The sequence below is a fragment of the Chroicocephalus ridibundus genome, chromosome 9 (genome assembly GCF_963924245.1).
Source record: "Chroicocephalus ridibundus chromosome 9, bChrRid1.1, whole genome shotgun sequence".
In the NCBI taxonomy this organism is placed as follows: domain Eukaryota; kingdom Metazoa; phylum Chordata; class Aves; order Charadriiformes; family Laridae; genus Chroicocephalus; species Chroicocephalus ridibundus.
Genome location: NC_086292.1, coordinates 629,337 through 647,690, shown reverse-complemented (window position 1 = coordinate 647,690; position 18,354 = coordinate 629,337). Strand labels below are relative to the sequence as shown.

At 68.0% G+C, this 18,354-nt stretch overlaps 1 protein-coding gene across 2 annotated transcripts in view; it reads right to left on the bottom strand.

Annotated features, from left to right (window-relative positions):
* The window catches only part of NHSL2 (NHS like 2), a 32,183-nt gene extending 17,183 nt beyond the window's left edge, over positions 1–15,000 (bottom strand). Inside the window, exon 1 of one of the 2 annotated variants that reach the window (XM_063345438.1) lies at positions 14,677–15,000. In XM_063345438.1, coding sequence (XP_063201508.1) covers positions 14,677–14,941 — 265 coding nt within the window. In that variant the 5' untranslated portion in view covers positions 14,942–15,000. Of the gene's footprint in view, positions 1–560; positions 731–14,676 lie in introns of those variants that run through there. The other variant, XM_063345440.1, reaches the window with a different exon arrangement.
* Positions 15,001–18,354: the final 3,354 nt, after the last annotated feature.

Here is an 18,354-nt window from a genome sequence, read left to right as displayed (position 1 = left end):
GCTGCCTAGGGATGGCTCCCCATCGTTGCAAGTGGCTCCCTGCAGCTCAGGGCTGGCTCCCCATGGTTGGAGCCAGCTCCTCACTGCTCCTCGCTGGCTCCCCGCTGCCTGGGGCTGGCTCCCTGTGGTTGGAGCCGGCTCCCTGCTACCCGGGGCTGGCTCCCCACTGCCCGGGGCTGGCTCCCTGTGGTTGGAGCCGGCTCCCTGCTACCCGGGGCTGGCTCCCCACTGCCCGGGGCTGGCTCCCCGCAGCCTGGGGTGTGGGTCGGCACCTGCTCCGCATGGCGGAGGACCACGGTGGGCCCCGCCGCGACCCCCATCCCTCGCCGTCCCTGCCAGTGCGGCCAAGCCTCAGCTGGAGGTGACCTCTCCCCGTGTCCTCCAAGCGACCCAAAGGGGCCGTGCAGCCGGGGGGAAAGGGGGGGACACCGCGGCAGAGGCCGACACCCCCCGCCCCCTCCGCCGCCGCCGCTGCAGCCGGCTCCATCCCGCCCGCGGGGCGGGGGCGGCGGGGGCGGCGGGGGCCGCGGTCCGCTCCCGCCCCGTCCCGTGCCCGGTACCTGTTGCTGAGCGCATCCTGCCCCGCCGCTGGCTGCGCGGCGCCTTCCGCTGCGCGTTGCCCATCCTCCGCCGCCTCTCGCCCGGCCCAGGTGGTCAGATCGCCGCCGCCCCCGGGCCGCTCCCCGCCGGCTCCATGCCTCCCCCGCCGCCGGGCCCGCCGCGCCGCGCCGCCCCGCCGCGCCGAGCGGGGAGGAGCCGCCGGGCCGGGCCGGGCCGAGCCCCGCCGGGCCGCATCGCATCGCACCGCACCGCGCCGCGCCGGGCGGGCCCCCCGCCGCCGCCGCCGCATCGGCCGCCGGCCCGGCCGCCCCCTCGGAGCCCGCCCGCCGCCGCGCCGGGGCCGCCGAGCGGCGCCCAATGGCGGCTGCTGCGGGGGGCGGACGGGGGCCGCGGGGCCCGGCGGGCGGGGGGCGGCGGGGCCGGGCTGCGCCCCGGGGGTGATGGGGCTGGGGAAGGGGCGCGGGGCACCAGGGCCGAGCACCCCCCCGGGGGTGATGGGACTGGGGAAGGTGGGGGGGAACGCCAGGGCTGAGCATCCCCCCCGGGTGATGGGGTTGGGGTGTCCTGGGGCCGGGCAGCCCCCCAGGGTGATGGGGATGGGGAAGGGTCAGGGGAGCACCAGGGCCAAGCATCCCCCCGGGATGATGGGGATGGGTGGGGGGTCCTGGGGCTGGGAAGGAGTCCTGGGGCGGGGCAGCCCGTGTTGGGTGTTGGGGCTGTGTGGAGGGGTGCCAGGGCCGGGCAGCCCCCATGGGGTGCTGGAGATGGGGATAGGTGGGGGGTTCTGGGGCTGGGCAGCCCCCACGGGGTGACTGGGCTGCAGATGGAGGGGGGGACACACCAGGACAGGGCGGCACGCCGGGGTGTTGGAGCTGGGTGGGGTGTCTTAGGTTCTAGGTCTGGGCAACCCCTGTGAGATGCTGGGCCTGGGTGTGGGGGACTGGGCAGCCGCCACGGGGTGATGGGGCTGGGGCTGGGTGGGGGACCCGAGGGTGGCGCAGTGGGAGGGTGTGGGGTGAACTCTCGGGGCTGGCAGCCCGTGGGGAAAGCCTGAGTGAGAACCATGGGAGCCTGCAAGAGCCAGGCCTGCAGGTGATGGGGTCTCTGGTAGGAGAAACTGGGGGGTCTCTGGCTGACAGCACCTCCAGGGGCCCATCCCTGTCCCCAAGCATCCCGGGCAGTGCCGCATCTGCACAAGGCTGAGTTGCACTCGGGGACCCTCCCATGAGAGGGCTGCACACCTGGATCAACTATTGCCCTTAGGCTCCTTCTCCCCCCAGCCCAAACCTCACCGTAGCCCTCTGATGGGATAAAACCCACTCCCAGGTCGGGGGAAACTTGCTCAACGTGCCCCAGCCTCCAGCAAGGGAGCTGCCCTTTGCCCCCAGGAGCCGGAGGTGCTCGGTGATGGCTCAGCTCCGTCCCTTACACGCCAAAGAACCTCAGCATCCGCGTAGTGACAGAAAGGACCAGAAAGCGCTGGGAGGTTGTTATGGAAACAGCCACAAATTGGATCAGTACTTGGCGCAAGGAGCGGTTTGTGTGACTGATGTGGGAGCAGGTGGGTGTGACAGCCGCAGCGGTGCGGGGGCCCTGCGGTGGCACCCCCAGCCCCCACGGCCCCGTGCCGTGTCCCCATGCAGTGGCAGGGCTGTGGCAGCGCCTCGGCTCGTGGGGACAGCCCGCCATGGGGCTGCGGCAGGGGCTGCGGGCAGCGCCGACGTACTCCCACCTCGCCCCAGCCTCCGCGCGCTCTCCGGGAAGAAGGACCGAGGTGGGCCTGGGGCGGTTTGCAGAAATGCCATTGAGAAAATGTTTTCCCCCGTTCCTCCAAGCCCCCAGCCAAGGCAAGGCCTGCGGTGTTGAGCGAGGCTGCAGTGGCACCTCTGCAACCAGCCCCACTGTGGGTTGTGGGGCCCATGATTCGGCAGCACGGCTGTCTGTCTGCACCCTGTCCCAGGGAGCCGAGGAAGCAACTCATCACTCCCAGCTACTCCTCATCTCTTGTGGCGCAGCCCTAGACCCGGCGTCCTCCTCCGAGCCCCGTGGGTGTGTGCAGCCCGCCTGCGCTTTCCCGACTGCGCGCTTTTTCCAGCCCAAGCGAGCTCCCCGTGCCCATGGCGTGGAGCCGGGGAAAAACCCATGCCGGCGGCTCCATCCGGCCCTGAGCAGTGAGCGGCTCAGCTCTCCATTTCCAAAGTAGCCCCTCTCCTGGCAGAGAAAGCAGCTTCCTTGAAGAAGCCATAAACACTCGCTAAGTGGACGAGCTGATTATTTTCTGGCCAAGAGACCACGTTAAAAAATAATAACCAGCAAAGCAGATGAGCTCATTGGAGAACAACGGCTCGGGGCCAGGCCAAGGCCGGTGGAGCGGGGCCAGGGCTGCGCAGCCCCGCACAGGCTCTGCGGAGAGCACGCAGCACCGCCTGCTCCCAGGGCTGCATCCGACCCCGAGGGGTCCCATATCCCAGCAGAGCGGGTGCCGGACCCTGAGGGGTCCCACATCCCAGCGCAGTGGGTGCCAGGTGGGTGCCGGCCGAGCGGGACGGCAGACGCGGGACGTGGAGCCCCATGCCCAGCACCCCCTCCGCTCGCCCCGCTGAAGGTGACCCCCTGCCTGCCCGCCCTGGCCCGGCCCTGGCAGGGAATCCGCCTGCAGCCACCGAAAAGCTGGGCTGAAACTGCCGTGCCACCTCGTGTCCCCTCCGGGTTCTGCATTCCTGGGATTCCTCCCATGCAGCAACATATTTCCTTGCTCCGTGTCCCGGGAGCTGTACCGGGGACTAACCCATCCTCCCTGGGACGGGGTATTGCCCCACTGCCCTCCCTGCTCCCGGTTTGCCTGCGGCCGGAGGCACCGGCAGCCTGGCTCCCCCGAGCAGCTGCGTCCCCAGCAGCCTGCTGGAGCCCCTCGTTACGCCGTGCACGGGGTGGGCATACTGGGGGAGCCAACGCTGCACCATGCCAACCCCGCACGCCCAGAGCTCAGCATCGCAGTGCCCAGCTGGCTTATGGCCATAACACAGCCAGGCTCTTCTCCAGGCTCAGGACCACTGCTCTGCGCCCCCCAGCAGCTCAGGGGAGGCCGGGCACAGCAACGGGGTCCTCTGATGGCCACCATGCCACCAGCACAGGACAAGCTGCAAGGGGACACGGGGACCCTGGCCCTGATCACCCCAACAACCTGCACCCACACCCCCAGCCACCCAGAGCTCCCTCTGGCTCGGGAAACCCAAACGCACCCCAAAACGGCTGTGCCAGAGAACCAGCGCAGAGCCAGACTGCCACCGCGTGCCACGATGCCATCACCAGTTTGCGCCATTTATGAGCCCATCACGGGACACCCAGGGCACAAGCCATGGTCCCACATCCCACTGGCATCTCCCCTCACACGGCCACCAGGTCCCCCAGCACCCCTGCCCACGGCGGCAGGAGGCGGGCAGCAGTGCAGGGCCACGCTGGGCACCTTCCTCCTGACGGGGGTCCCGAGCGGGTGGGGAGAAAGAGGAGGGGCAGATCCAGCCCTAGGGCTGGGCACGGGCACTGCCAGGGAGGGGAGGGCACTGCATCCCCCCACGGGCTTCTGCCCGCTGTCACCGCGGCGTGTCCCGGCGCTGCAAGCCCTCGCACGACAGGCGTTGAGGCCCCATCCCACCATGCCCATCGCTCAGCCTGTGAGGGCGGGAGCCAGAAGGAGCCCAGCAGGCGGCTCTGCCAGCCCCGGCCGTGCGGGCAAGCCCCAGGGGTGCCACTGCCAGCACCCACCTTTGGAGACGGCCACCCGTCCCCTGCCGCACGCCCACCGCGCTCCCTGCCCTCATCCTGCGGCGCTGCCACCCCCTCCCCGGAGCAGGGCAGGGAGTCCGGCGGGTGGGGAGGAGGATAAAACTTCTACGTACCCAGCTCTGCCTCCTCCTCTTCCTCTCCTTCGGCTGCCCCGAACCCCCATGGCCGCTCACGGGGTGAGCTGACGGCTGCCCTGGCTGGGAGTGGGGGAATGGCCACGGCGCCAACTCTGCCGCTCGCTCGCTCGCTCGCGCTAACTCGATCCAGGTTTGCCGGGAGAAAGGCTGGATGGAAACGCTTCTCCCACCCCAGCCCAGGCCCTTCTTAAAGATATAGCTACACGTCCCCGCTGCGGGTGCCGGAGCCATGGAGACGCAGCGAGGCCAGAGCGTCCTGCCAGCCCGTCCCACACGGCACGGCTGCCGGCTGGCGTCCCTCCGGCAGCTCCCGGGAGCCGCAACAGGGGGGAGAGCAGTGGGACCCCTGGAGAGGAGATGCCACCCCGCCACCCGCGCTGTCGGGCCATGCCAGCCCGTGTGGCTGCCGTGGGCAGCGCCAGCCTCCCCTCTCCCGTAATTAAGAGGGATCAGGCAGCTGGGCTTTGTTCCGTCCCGGAGCGGCTCGAGCTGCCCCCCTCGCCTGTCTGCGGGGAGGGGACGGCCCCACAGCGCGCCCCACGCCTGCAGCAGGAGCACCGGGCTCGGGCACGCTCCCGGGGGGCTTGGGGAAAGGCTTTGGGAGCCCCTCGCCAAAGCACGGGTGGCACAGGCCGACGGGCACCACGCAACCCACCAACCCGCCTCTTGCTGCCAGCCCAGCGCTGCTGGGTCTGCACCGGGCGTCCCTCAGCCACGGCCCTGCACCGCGGCTGGAGAACTCCCGGGGGAGCAGGGCGACGCGTGGGGCAGGCCAGGCACCCTGCCAGCCTGCACTTACCTCTCGCTACGCCTGGGGCCAGCAGGCAGCTTTTGCCAGCCCAAACCCCCCCTAGCCTTTTCCCTGACTTCTCCCCGCTCAGCGCCCTGCACCGGGCACCCTCAGGCTTTCCACGGGCTTAAGCACGGAATGAGCCATTCCCATGCACATCCACAGCCTGTCCCAGACAAACCAGGAAAAAAAGGGCTTGCAAAGCCACAGGGATGCACGGCCACGCGGGGCCGGCATGGGCTGTGGCAGGGAAGGCACCGGTGCCGGCAGCAACCCTCTGACAGCGCTCGTCCCACGGCACCGGCTGCCAGCTCAGGTGTGCGTTAGCCTCGCTTCACGCTCCCGCTGCCCGTTCCGCTTGCTGCAGCAGAAACTCCCCGTTAGCCTTTTGCTGCCGCTTCAGGAAATGATCTGGCGGCTTCTGCCTGTCTGCCAGTGCCGGCAAACAACCCCATGAAGTGTGGCCGCGTCCCTCAGGCGGTGATGTGGGCACGTTTGGAAAGGCTGTGCGTGCCCATCACGTGGTGCGCGAGCGGATCTGCCGTGCCCGAGATGCCGCCGGGCTGCCGGGGAGAGAGCGGAGGGCGAGGATGCCGGGGACGAGCCTGGCGCAGCTGAAACGCGTCGCACGCAGGGATGGAGTGCCCGGGTGCAGCGAAGCTGGGGTGCCAGCGGCGCTGCGCGGAGCAGGAGCCAACGTGCTCCTGCCACCCCCCCGCGCGTGGGTCACGCTCGCGGTACGAGATGGATGTGCCACCTCCAGAGCAGACGGTGCAGGCAGGACTGGAGGATTCTAAGGAGCAAACGCAGCTCCTCCCCAGCGCCACACATGCTTTCCTACGGCCAGACATCGCCCCCGACCCCGGGCCTGGGGCAGAGCCTGCTGAGCAGCTCCCGGGTGAATGCAGGCTGTCGCCCCCCTCCCATTAGCAACATCCCAGCGGCTCTGGAGGTGCTCAGAGACCCTCCCTCTGCTCCGGCTCTCTCGGGTACCCGCTGGTCAGCAGGGCTGTCTCCCAGCGTGGGGTGCAATGGGATGAACTGGAGCATCTCAGCCTCCCGGCAGCCTGTTGCCAAAGCCATCGGCCCCAGGGCTCACTGGGGAGCAGCCCGAAGAAGCCCAAAGCCAGACCCACAGCCACCCCGGAGGCTGGCTGCACCCCATGGCCTTGGGGGCGGCAGCCATCCAGGCCCCCCCTTGGCTGGGCTCCCGAGCGGGCAGGAAGGGAGCCGGTCCCACAGAGGCGGCCCCTCGCAGGTGGCCCCGCAGCCCACGCACAGCCTGACAGCCGGGACCACCCGGGAGCTGCCGGCTGCTGGCCACAGCCGTGGGGAGGGGGAATGCGCGGGGGGGCCGGCCGGAGCCAGGGAGCCTCTCGGTGCACCCGCAGGGATGCGCCCGCAAGCTGGATCTGCACAGAGAGCTCTGCTCCCTCTGCTCCGCAGGATGCGGCCGTGCCAGAGCCCCCTGGATGGCGATGGGCGAGCCCTGCCCGGCAGGGGGACACCAGCCGGGACTGGGAAGGAGCCCCGGCACCCGCGCTGCGGGCAGGGAAGAGGCCTGGGCAGCCCCCGCTCTGCCGACAGGCTGGGGCCGGCAGCCACGGGCGCAGCAAGCACCCTGCGAGGGATGGCAAAGGACGGAGCAGGGACCCTGCCCCGCGTGGGGTTTGTCTCAGCGCTGACCCCACAGCAGCACAGACCCCTCAGTTCCACTGTGCACGGAGCAAGCGCCTCGGGACCACCCACCAGCATCTCTCCAGGCACCGCATCCCCTCACAGTGCCCGGGCACTCTGGGGCTGACAACTGCCGGCGCCGGCTGTGAGCTACAGGAACCCCTTTCCATTGGGATGTCAGAGACCACGAGAGCCACGGACCGGCTGAGGCTCCACCAAGAGCAGCCGGCGTGGAGCACGGGCGGCACAGAGCCCGACACCCACAGCATGCCCAGGAGCCCCTCGCCCCTGCGACAGGCACAGGCGTGCACGCTCAGACACGTATGGACACGTAAGCGCATGCGTGAGGATGGTGTTTGCCCTGTGACCTGCTGTCCCCGTCCTCCTGCCTGGCCACGGGGACACTGAGGCGGGATCCAAGCTCAGGCTGGCGCCGTGCTGCTCAGCATGGATACGGCCGGGGACTCAAGGTGCCGGGAAGGGAGGAAAATCGCAGCTAACAGCCATCGCCTGCTTAACTCGGGGAATGAGCTTCTCCCCCCCGGCTGCTTCGATCTGCCGTCATTAGATTAACTGGAGGGGCTAACGACCTGCTCCTGATCTCCACACTGCCCACCACGCTCAGCCTCCCCCCGCCGCCCGGCAGCTCCACTAAGGCTCCGGGAGCTGGGACCAGCTGCCAGCCACGCTCCGTGCCAGCCTGGAGTCTGCGCCAGGGGTCTGGGCTCCAGCGGAAGGGGGTCCATCACCCCGGCGTGCCGGCGGGTACTCACCCAGAGCCGCACCAGCCCGCTCCCCCGCCAGCGGCATCCCAGTGCCCACGGCGGGCGGCCGTATTCGCTGCCAGGCACGAGCGCAGGAGGAGGGTGGCGGAGCCCACTGGCACGGCCGAGCAGAAGAGGAGCCGATTCTCCCTGCCAGCATCCTCAGCCCCTCCAGCGCCACGCCAGCTCTGCTCAATCCAGGCTTTGTGCTGCCGGCGAACAGTCCCCGTGCGTGCGCAGCAGCCAGCGTGCTGCCCGGCCCCGTGCCAGCGGCCGCAGGGTGCCGTGTATGGCCAGCGGGCACAGTGCTGGGCACCAGGTACCTGGGGAGCACACAGTTCATGAGCCCCCAAGGGACTGATGGGTCCCCGAGCAACCAGGAAAGGCCCCTGCGTCCCCCCCATGCCCATCAGGAGTGAGGCAGAGGGTGGCCAGCATGCACAAAGTTGGCATGTGAGAGCCATCGGTGGCATTTGGGCCATGCTGGGCAGTGCCAGGCACAGCCACAGCGCCCCGTGGGTGGCAGCGAGGCCACAGGACATGACTCGGGGGGGGTGCATGGGGCACCCCGCTGCACAGGGGTGTCAGGGTGGGGGGGCCATTGCCCTGCCTGGAGACACAACCTGCAGCCCTGGCACCCACAGCGGCACGCAGGGAGGCTGGCAGCCGGGCTGGGGGGCTGAGCGGCAGTGGCTGGGCGGTGGGGACACTGGGACACGAGGGGCTGTGCGGGAGGATGCTGGTCGCTGGGGTGCTGCGGGTTTGGGGGCAGGACTTGTTGCTGGCAGCTAGCATCGGCATCCCCTCCCCACGCTGTGGCTGCGCCCGGGAGGTGGCCGAGGGCACGGGCAGGTGGGCAACACGTGCAGGTGCCAAAGCGTTGCCAGCCGGGTGCCCCACTTGCTTTGCCGGCCCCGCTGTGCCATAGCCCCGATGCCACAGTGCTGCCAGCACTCCTGAAATCCCCGCTCGTTGGGAGCCCGGGCTTGGGCTCGGGACATGGGGCAGGGCTATGGGGTGCTCTGAACACCCCAGCTCGTGTCCCTGTGCCCCACAGCGGGTTGTGACAGGGCAGTCCACACACTGGCCCCATATATTTCACCCCTGGGAAGAGGGGTAGGAGCCCTGGCCATGCCCGCTGGCCGCGTCCCAGTCCCGGTTGGCAAAGGGGACCCCGGCCCTGGGGTGAGCGACTCCTGCCTTTCATTTGTTTCTGCCTCAAGACGACCTTTGCCGCGCCGAGGAGCCGCTCCATGTGCTGCGTGGAGCTGGCCCATCAGGTTTGCACAGCATCTGGCACTGGCAAAGTAGGAAAGTCCCACGAACGGCAGGCGCTGGGGGGACGAGCCGCTGATCCACAGCAGTGCGGGTCCTTGTGGCATCCCCCTGGGTCCAGCGCCTGGCACCACCGAGGCAGGACAGAGCCCTCCAGCCTGGCCCAGGGCGTCACCTCCTCTCCAAAGCCCAGCCCCAGCAGCTGCTGGTGCTTTACAGAGCAACCGGCTGAAGGAGGGAGCAGGAGGCCCTCCTGCGAGTCCGGGTGCTCCTTCGGGCGCTGTCAGAAATGCCGGCAGTGAAATGACCCCCCACTGCTCCTCGCTGCCCGGACAACCCGCACGCAGGCCCCGGGGAGCAGTCCCGCTGCACCCTCACTCCTCCTCCTCCCCCAAGTGACAAGGAGATCCATCCCTGCAGCTGGAAAAGGGGTTGCTGAAGTGAGCTCCAACTCTTGCTTCCACACGGAGGTGAATGCGTCCTTCAAACTGCTTCAAGATGATGCAAGCTTCTTTGGAGACTCGCAGTTGAAGCCAACCCGTGTTCCTGCGCACCGTAACGGCTGCCGCGTTCACAGCCGGGGTGATGCCGTAAGTGCGTCCTCAGAGGAACCGCTCTGCTGCAGAGAGACTGGTGCTACAGGAGTCTCTTCTAAGCTCACGCCGCAGGGCACGGCCCAGGCAGGAGGAAACACGGACACCAGGGATGTGCGAGGCCACAAGGGGACAGTGGCGGCCACCTTCCCTGCTGCCCCGGTGCACTTCTTGCTGGGCGACGGGGGTCCCGAGGACCTGCTTGTCCCCAAGGGACCTGCTGCCCCTGAGGGCCACAGCCCGGCTCCTGAGGACAGACACCAGCCAGACCGGCTCCCACCCAAATCCTTTCAAAATGCTGCCCGAGGGTGGAAACGTCTCCTGTCGGAAGCGGGATTTGGGTCCGTCTAAGGAGGAATCCCAGCCCCAGCAAAACCCCCGCAGGGAGGGAGAGAGGTCGCAGCAACGACCCGGCGATGCCACCCTCAGCGCCAGCTCCCAAGATGTCCCGAGCATGTCCCCTGAGCAGGGACCGCACCCCCCGGGGCAGGGTGTGCAACCGCGGAGGGTGGCAAATCCCAGCCGGGGCCGCTCTCTCCTTGCAGCACCGCCGGCGGCGAGGGGCAGCTGCCGCGGGCCAGGGATGGCGGCTCCTCCGAGCCACCGCGCTGCCCTCTCACATTCTCAGAGAGCGGCTACCGGCCCGCCGCTGCAGACAGCCATCAGCCGAAGCGGGCCCGGGTGGGAGACGTGCGTTACGCGTCTATCCGCCTTCTCGCCCAGCCGCTCCCGCAGACGGTTCCTGTTAAGAGGGAGGGTGCGGCTCCTGCTCCCCCTCCTCTGGCAGCCGAACCTCTCCATCCCGGCCTCGCTCAGCCTCCCGCCCGCGCCGAGGCAGCCTTTGGGGGAGCTGAGATCACCGCTGGGGTAGCGAAAAGCAGGCAGGGAAAATATCTTGGAGGTCCGGGAGGGTTCTGGGAGCCGCTCTGCCGCGCAGAGGAGGCTGCGGCGGGTTGTGGCCAGGCTGAGCAGCACCAGGCTCCCGGGGCAGGGACCTCCCCAGACTGCTTCAGCATTGCCATGGGTCACCCTGCGCTTGTCACAGCCTGTCCTGATGGCCAGGGAGATCGGAGCTGCCCCGTGGCAAGTGCCCCTTCCCGTCAGCGGCGCACATCTCACCCCAAACCAGCCCTTCTCGTCCCCTGGGACTGGGGTGTCTCCCTCCCGTGGCTCGGAAGCCCTGCACCGCTCCCGGCATCTTTGCTCCATATTGGAGGGCCCTGACCCCACGGAGAGGAGCTGGCAAGGGCAGCTGTGGGGCTGGGGGGAGCGGGGCTCAGCTATCCGGCCCCCAAATCAGAGCCATCCCCGGGGCTCAGGTCACGGCTGCAGCCCCTGTCCCCAGCAGCGGCTCTGCCCAGGGCCAAGGGACAGCCCGGCCACTCCAGCCTGGCACGACACTCAAGCAAGTCAGCAAGGGGTTTTTTCTTTCTTCCTTTCTTTTTTTTTTAAAACCAGTGACAGGATCTGGGGGAAAACGCCTGTGCCAGCCCTTACCCCCTGGCGAGGAGGGAGCTGGGCGGCGTGCACGGGGCTGGCTCTGCCTCTCTCGGCTTGTTTTGCGATGAAGGCTGGGAGGTCAGGGCACGGCGAACGGCAAGAGCCGTAAACAGCTGCTCCTGCCAGCACAGCCCAGCCTTTCTTCCAGAGAACCGTCCCCGCAGCTCTTCGGGGACCGTGGTCTAAATAGCTCCCGGCGCCGGGCCCCCCGCCTCTTCTTTGCTGAGATTTATTTCTAGAGCCGCCGGGTCCCGCGGGGAGGGCGCTGAGCCGGGAGCGCTGGCTCGTGTCACCCAGCCGGTGCCCATGGAGCTGGGTCCCGGTCGGGGATCAGCACGAGAGCTGGCAAGCCCGAGCACCGGGGGCTCTCCTGGGCTGCACAGCAGCCCCCACCTTCAGTGCCAAGCGCTGGCAGGAGGGATGGGTCCAGTCCCACCCCTCCGAGATGTGGCCGTGCCAAGGGCAGTGGGACAGGGAGCCTGGTCCCCGCTCTGCCATCGGCCGCGGTGGGACCCCTGTGCCCAGCGCCAGCATCCTCGCCTCCCCGTGCCGGGGGGCAGCAGTGGAGCCGCTGGGGGTGGGTGGGATGCGCCCGGCTCCCCGGGGACAGGCGCCCACCCTCCCCGCTCTCACGCCACCGCCGATGAATAAGAGCAGAGGAATCCGACAGCCCTTGGCTGCCGTCTCGTGCTGGAAACAGCCGCGCTGCCTCGCCGGATGGAGCGCTCCCCCGGCCCTTCGCCGTGCGATTCCTCCCTCTGGCAGCAACCAGCATCTCCCCCTCCTGATGAGGAAGACAAGGCGTCTCCCACCAGCTCACAGCCTCCAGACAGACAGACGGACACGTCCTGCTGCACAGTGGTGGCCCAAGCTCCCCAGCCACGGGGCTTCCCTTCCGGCGAGGAGACCCACAGCTTTCGGATGCTTTTAACCTGCCTGGGAGGAACCAAAGCCCAGCAAAGGCTCCTGACCCGCCTGAGGATGCCCACACCCGGGAGCTGAAGTGGTGAGAGGACCGTCCCTGGGGAGGGCAAACCACCACATGCCGACCTGAGCTGGTGATGGCAGTGGGCAGGTGCCGCGGCCGGCAACGCGCAGGGCCAGCGCTGGCTCCAGCCCTGCCGAGGGACGGCACCGCTCGCCCCCAGGGCCTGCGCCATCACTGCCCCTACCAGTGGCCAGGCCGGCTGCGACGCATCACCTGGACCCTGCTGGCTCCGTGAAGGCTACACCAGGGCGCCTGTGGTTCTGGGTGATGTTCCCCTGCACCTCCCGGGCACAAGATGGGGTTTTATTCCAGTTTAAGAGGAGGAATGTGATTTTTGCCATTGGATCAAGAAATGGAAATGAGGAGAAAAAGAACCCCAAGCCCCATGCAGGCTGTTGTTAAGCATTTGCTCCTCACTCAAGGGACTCAGCACGGTGCCGCAGCCGGGTACAAAGCGTTCTCACGCAGCCTCGGGCTGTCTCTGCTCTCCCCACAGCGACGGGGGCCGGGGGCTCGCAAGGAGCTCCCGTCCCCCAGGGACATGAACTGTTCTCCCGCGACTGGCTGGTGCTGGAGCTCTTAGAAAAACAAACAGCAACAGAAACAGCAATCGGAATTTTGTTCTGCCCCCAAGTAAAGAGTTCAGTAAAGCCGGGGACTCCACACCCCGCTGGCTGCAGGGGCCGCGGTGGTGGATGGATGAGGAGCTGGCAGGAGGGTGGGTGGGTTGTGCTCCCCTTGGGGTGCGGAGAGAAATGCAAACCCCCCCGCAAGTCTCTGTGCCCCAGAGCAGGGGTGAAGGGGAGCCGTGGTGGGCACGGCCCCGCTCGCTTCGCACTGCCCCACCTATTGCCACCAAAAAAATCAAAGCATTTTTACCACCACACACCTCCGACCCGCAGCGAGCCAGCCAGCTGAGAGAGCCATCCCTGCACATCCGCACACGTGCACAGGCACCAACATTCACTGTTCACATGCATAAGCTGATGAGGAGCTGACACCGCTTGCACCGAGCTGTGATGTTGCTCCAGGAGAAGCTCCAGGCGCCGGCACCGACGCGCAGCTGAAAACACAACCCCGGGGCCACACACCCAACCCGCCGGCAGCAGCGGCCGCCTCCTGCCCTCGCCACGCTGCAGCCGTCCCCGCGTCCCCCCGCCGTCCCCCCGCCTCCCGCAGCCGCCGCGGCAGCATGCAAGGCTCCCGCGGCCACCAGAGCGTTCCCAACCTGCCAGCCAGACGCGGGTGGCGAGGGGCCATCTGGTCACCGTCACGGCCAGCTCCCCCTCCGGGTGACACCGGTCCAGCACGTAGGGTGACGACGCTGCAGGGTTTGGCGCTGCACCGGTGCTGTGCACAGGTCAGCTGAGGTGACGGTGGGACCTCCTTGTCCCCTCATTTCTCTACCGGCCGATGCACGGGACAGCAGGAGCCTCTTCTTACCCCAGTAACTGCTTTACTCCAGCAGCGTTTGCGGAAGCAGTGCATCCCCCGGGCCAGGGCTGAGGTCCCCACTGGCTCCCCGCACCCGGGAGCGGGCTGCGAGGGGCTGGCACTCATTCCCATGGCTCCATGCAGACGCAGCAGCAGGACGGCGCTTGCCAGGGGGGTTGCAGAGAGCACGAGAGACACGCGTTTTGCCAAGGGCCTGAGAAATGCACTGCACTGCTGGGGAAAACGTGCTCGAGCAGCACTCCCCCTCCCCGCCCCACAAAGCCTTTTAAAACAAACTTTTATAAACAATTCCAAAACGGGGTTATTTTAAGCTCCTCTGAAACAGGCTGCCCACTTCTGACCCAGCAGAGAAGCCTGTGCCAAACCGAAACGCTTGAAATGGGAAGTGAAAGCGGTCCAGGCAGAAACAAACCCCACTCGCTGCCAGGAGAGGGATGAACACACAGGACGCCCAGGCTACAACTTGTCATTTGCCCAGAGTGTCACAAAACCCCGAGTGAAAGCTGCTCCGCGCTGATCTGCAGCTCCCCAGCACAGCGAGGGGACGGCCACCCCGGTCCCCTGCCCCGGGAGCGGGGCGAAGCATCCAAGGCAAGGACAGTGGCACGGAGGCGAGGACCAGCTCTCGCAGCCTGGCATCCCCGCTTTCCCGGAGAGGCTGGAACGACACGGCTCCCGGTAATCGGGGACGCAGCGTGAAACGCGTGCTTGGCCGGCCGCCTGGAAAATGCCCACTGTGTGCGGGAAAACAAAGGCCGGGCAGAGGCAGAGGCGGCTGCTGGGCTGCCCCAGCCTCACCCCGCCGCCGCAGCCCGGCCGCGCTCCCCGGCAGCCCTGACGGAACGGGCTTGGCGGTGGCACCGCCGCTCCTCAGCCGCCCTGTCCCCCGGCTCCGACAGACCTCCCCGCCGACGGAGGAGTGGGGACCTCGACAGCAGGAGCCGGTGCGGGTCAGACGCCCCGGAGAGGGGACGCGGGGCACCCGGGGAGGGGAACACCACGTCGGGGGAGCAGCGGCGGGGACCGCCCTGCACTGGGGAGGGGAGATGGGATCCCCCTCGCAGCCGGGTGACACCCCCGGGCCGCGCATCCCCCCGGGGCTGGGGGACCCCGGGACCCCCCGGGGGTGGCCGGGCGGGGGTGGCCTTACCTGGGGCGGCGGGCGCCCCGCGCAGCGGCCGGCCCCGCAGCAGCGCCTGCAGGCGGGCGGCTCGACGGTGCAGCCGCCCGGCGCGGCGACCCAAGGCCAGGAGGTGACCCTCGATGTCTCCCAGGAGGGCGAGCGAGTGGCCGCAGAGGTCGGCGAGCTGCCGGAGCAGGGTGAGAGCCGCCAGGCTGCAAACGTCCCGCAGCTCGCCCAGAGGCACCGCCGCTCGCCCGCGCCGCGCCACCACGCTCCGCTTGTAGAACGGCATGGCCCGGCCCGGCTCGGCTCGGCACGGCCCGGCTCGGCTCGGCGCGGCTCCCCCCGGCCAGCCCCGCGGCTGCGAGGGCTCTGGGGCGGCCGCGGCGCCGGGGCTCGGGGCCGGACGGTGGGAGGAGGAGGAGGAGGAGGAAGAGGAGGGAGGGGCGGCCCCGCTCGGGGATGCTCGGGCCGGCGGCGGGGCCCGGGGCCGCATCCCGGCAGCCGGGAAGGAGAGACCGGACCTGGCGCCGTGGGCTGCGGGGAGACACGGGTCCGCTCGGGGCTGTCCCCGGCGGGACCCCCCTGCGCCGGCACGGATCGGGCTGGGGGCACGGGCACCCTCTGATGCCCGCTCTTCCCTCCCGGTGCCCATTCGGGAGGGCACGGGCACCCCCCCGGTGCCAGCTCTTCCCTCCCGGTGCCGGCTTAGGAGGGCACAGGCACCCTCCCGGTGCCCGTTTGGGAAGGCACAGGCACCCCGGCTGCCAGTTTGTCCCTCTCAGTGCCCATTCGGGAGGGCACGGGCACCCCCTGGCACCTGCTGCCCCCCCATCGGCGGTTGCTCCCAGGCCAGGGTTGGCGGGGGTGCAGCCCTTCCCACGGAGCCCTGGCTTGGCTCCTCTGGGATTTTGGTGTGGGGCTTCGGGGTTGCTGCTCTGCAGGAGGAGGGCAGGAGCCCAAAGGACGCAGCAGGGAGAGCACATTAATCTTGCTTTTTTCTGGCATTCCCCTCCCGTGGATGTTCTTGGCCCCCAGCAGCTGCTCTCCTCTGCCCGCCCCCCTTCTCCCCAGCGCACACTAAAGCAAATATTTGTGCTGGCCCAGTCGCAAAAATTCCCCTGTTTGAAACTATCTGCCACCTGCCATCCCCCTGGGGTGGCACTGGGATGCCGGGGAGATGTACTGGCTGCTGGTGTCCCGAGTCCCTGCAGGAGGACCCCTGCGCTTGGGACCTCCACTTTGGGCAAGGCTTGGGCAGGGTTTGAGCTGGGCAAGGCAAAGCTGTGAGCAGAGCTGTGGGGCTGCCCCCTGCCCTGGGCGAGGGTGGGCACCTGGGACTTCACTGCAGCCTCCAAAGCCGCCTCCTTCAGGTCCTTGGACTTTTCAGCATCACTTTGCAGCCACAGCAGGTCTGTACGTCACCCTGGGGCCACGCTGATGAGTGACCCATTGCTGCGTGCCCCTGGCTGTGTCTAGCCCAAGGGACAAGCCCAGTGAGGGTCAGGGTGCCAGGCACAGGGCGATGAGTTGGGTTTTCCAGCCCTTCGGCCAGGCTGCTCGCAGCGAGGGCCTGGCTGAGCGCAGGAGCTCGGCGTCCTGGGCAGGAGCAGCGGCGAGGGCAGGAGCCCCCCCAGCACTCCAGGAGCCTTTTGCCCTTCCCTAACCAGGCTAAATTTAACATGTTCTTATTTGATCTGTTCTTCATGCCAATAGTTTTTCCTCTTCAGTAAGAAAAATGTGCACTGGCAGCATATTCTTGTGGCTGTACGGGTGTCCCCTGGAGGGGACGCAGGCCTGAAGCACAGTGCCAGGGCGGGAGGGCGGGGGAACCCTTCTGTGGCTCAGAAGAGCCCCTGGGGAGGCCAGGCTTAACCTGGAAATGCATTTACTGGTTCCTCCCTTCATCTGCCCCTGCGCTGGTAAGTGTCCTGGGCAGTGTGCGGCAGCAGAAGTTGAGAGAAGAGCAGCCGTGGTGGGTGCACCCCCAGATCCAGCTGGCCTGGCCCTCCATCCCCAGCAGCCCCGGTTGCCTGGGAAAAAGTAGGAGTGGAATTTCTACCGGGAATTTCCTGAGCTGGATGCCATTTCTCACTGCGTAGCGAACCTTGCTGGACGCCTGAGCTGTTCACGCTTCCCTTGGGCTCACGTATGCTCATTGTGCATCCAAACCCAGCTCCACAGGGCTGTTACCACCAAGTGAAGAGCACATCCCTTCCCTTCCCTTCCCTTCCCTTCCCTTCCCTTCCCTTCCCTTCCCTTCCCTTCCCTTCCCTTCCCTTCCCTTCCCTTCCCTTCCCTTCCCTTCCCTTCCCTTCCCTTCCCTTCCCTTCCCTTCCCTTCCCTTCCCTTCCCTTCCCTTCCCTTCCCTTCCCTTCCCTTCCCTTCCCTTCCCTTCCCTTCCCTTCCCTTCCCTTCCCTTCCCTTCCCCTTTTCAACTTCATTAGGTGTCCCTTAGCTCTTCTCCATGACGAGAGCTCAACAACCTCTTCTCCAGGACACTGTTGGACCTCTCCTGTGCTGCCTGGTCCCTGGGCAGGTGGGACCATGGTGGTCAGCACCTCCCCAGGTGGGGTTTGGGCAGCAGGAGGAGCTGAGGACACTGCGGGGCTCGGGTCTCTCCCAGCACACGGTGCCCCAGCACTTGACGTTGCAGCTGCATGTTCACGCTCCGCTGCCTGGATCCCCCCGCAGCCAGGTGGGTTCCTACAGCTGGCGAGGTGTCACCAGGGATCACCCCGCCACAGGAGCCACCACTGCACGCACGTCTGGCCAAGGGCACGGGGGTGACATCCTTGCAATGCCGGGGATGGGGCCCAAACCCTGGAAAACAAGAGCCTGGCCTGGCTTTCCTCTCTGGGGCACACACGTGGGTGACGGCAGTGGGGCAGGGGCTGTGGGTGTGCCGTGAGGCAGCAGAAGGCCTGCGGGATGCTCCTTTGGGGAGTCTGACTGGTTTCAGACCAGCTGGGGGGTAGCTCGGATGGCCCACAGCCGCCCGCTTGGCCCCACAGCGGGGAGCTGGGAGCTGGGGGCTGTCCCAGTCCGAGCAGGCCAGCGGGGAGCAGAGGGTGGAGCGTGGAGATGGCTTGGGATGAGCGGAGCAGCTGCCGGAGGCGGTGGGAGGGCGGTGGAGAGGGGAGGGCTGGCTGTGCCCCGCGCAGGGGTCCCCCTGCACGGACGTGGGCTGACACCTCGAACGGGAGCTCTTCCCACGCCGGGGGCGAAGCTGGAGAGGGCGAATTCCACACGTCACCGTAGTCACAGCGTCGGACCGATTCACCCCAGCCAGACGCCTGCCTCCCCACGTCCCCTCCCCGGCGCGGCCAGCCTTTGCGTGCTGCCCATGAAGCCACGCTGTAGCGCTGGGGCACCTGCCCCGCCAGCACCGTGCAGGTCCCTGCGTGGTGCACGTGGGGAAACTGAGGCACAGGGTCACATCCCACCGGGAGGTGAAGGGGTTGAAGCCACCCCGATTCTCTTGGGCTGGTCCATCCCCAATCATGAATCAGTGTCCGGGTAAGGGGAGCACCTGGAGCCCATCAGGATCGGTGGTGTGGGTCCAGGGGGAAGAGCAGGCTGTGCCGAGCGCAGGGAGCCCGCTCTGCTCGGCTCCGCTCCCTTCCCATCCCCAGCCCACCCGCCCCTCCCGGCACTGACCTCTCCCACTGCCAAAGGAGAAAGAACACACGCGGACAATGTGCC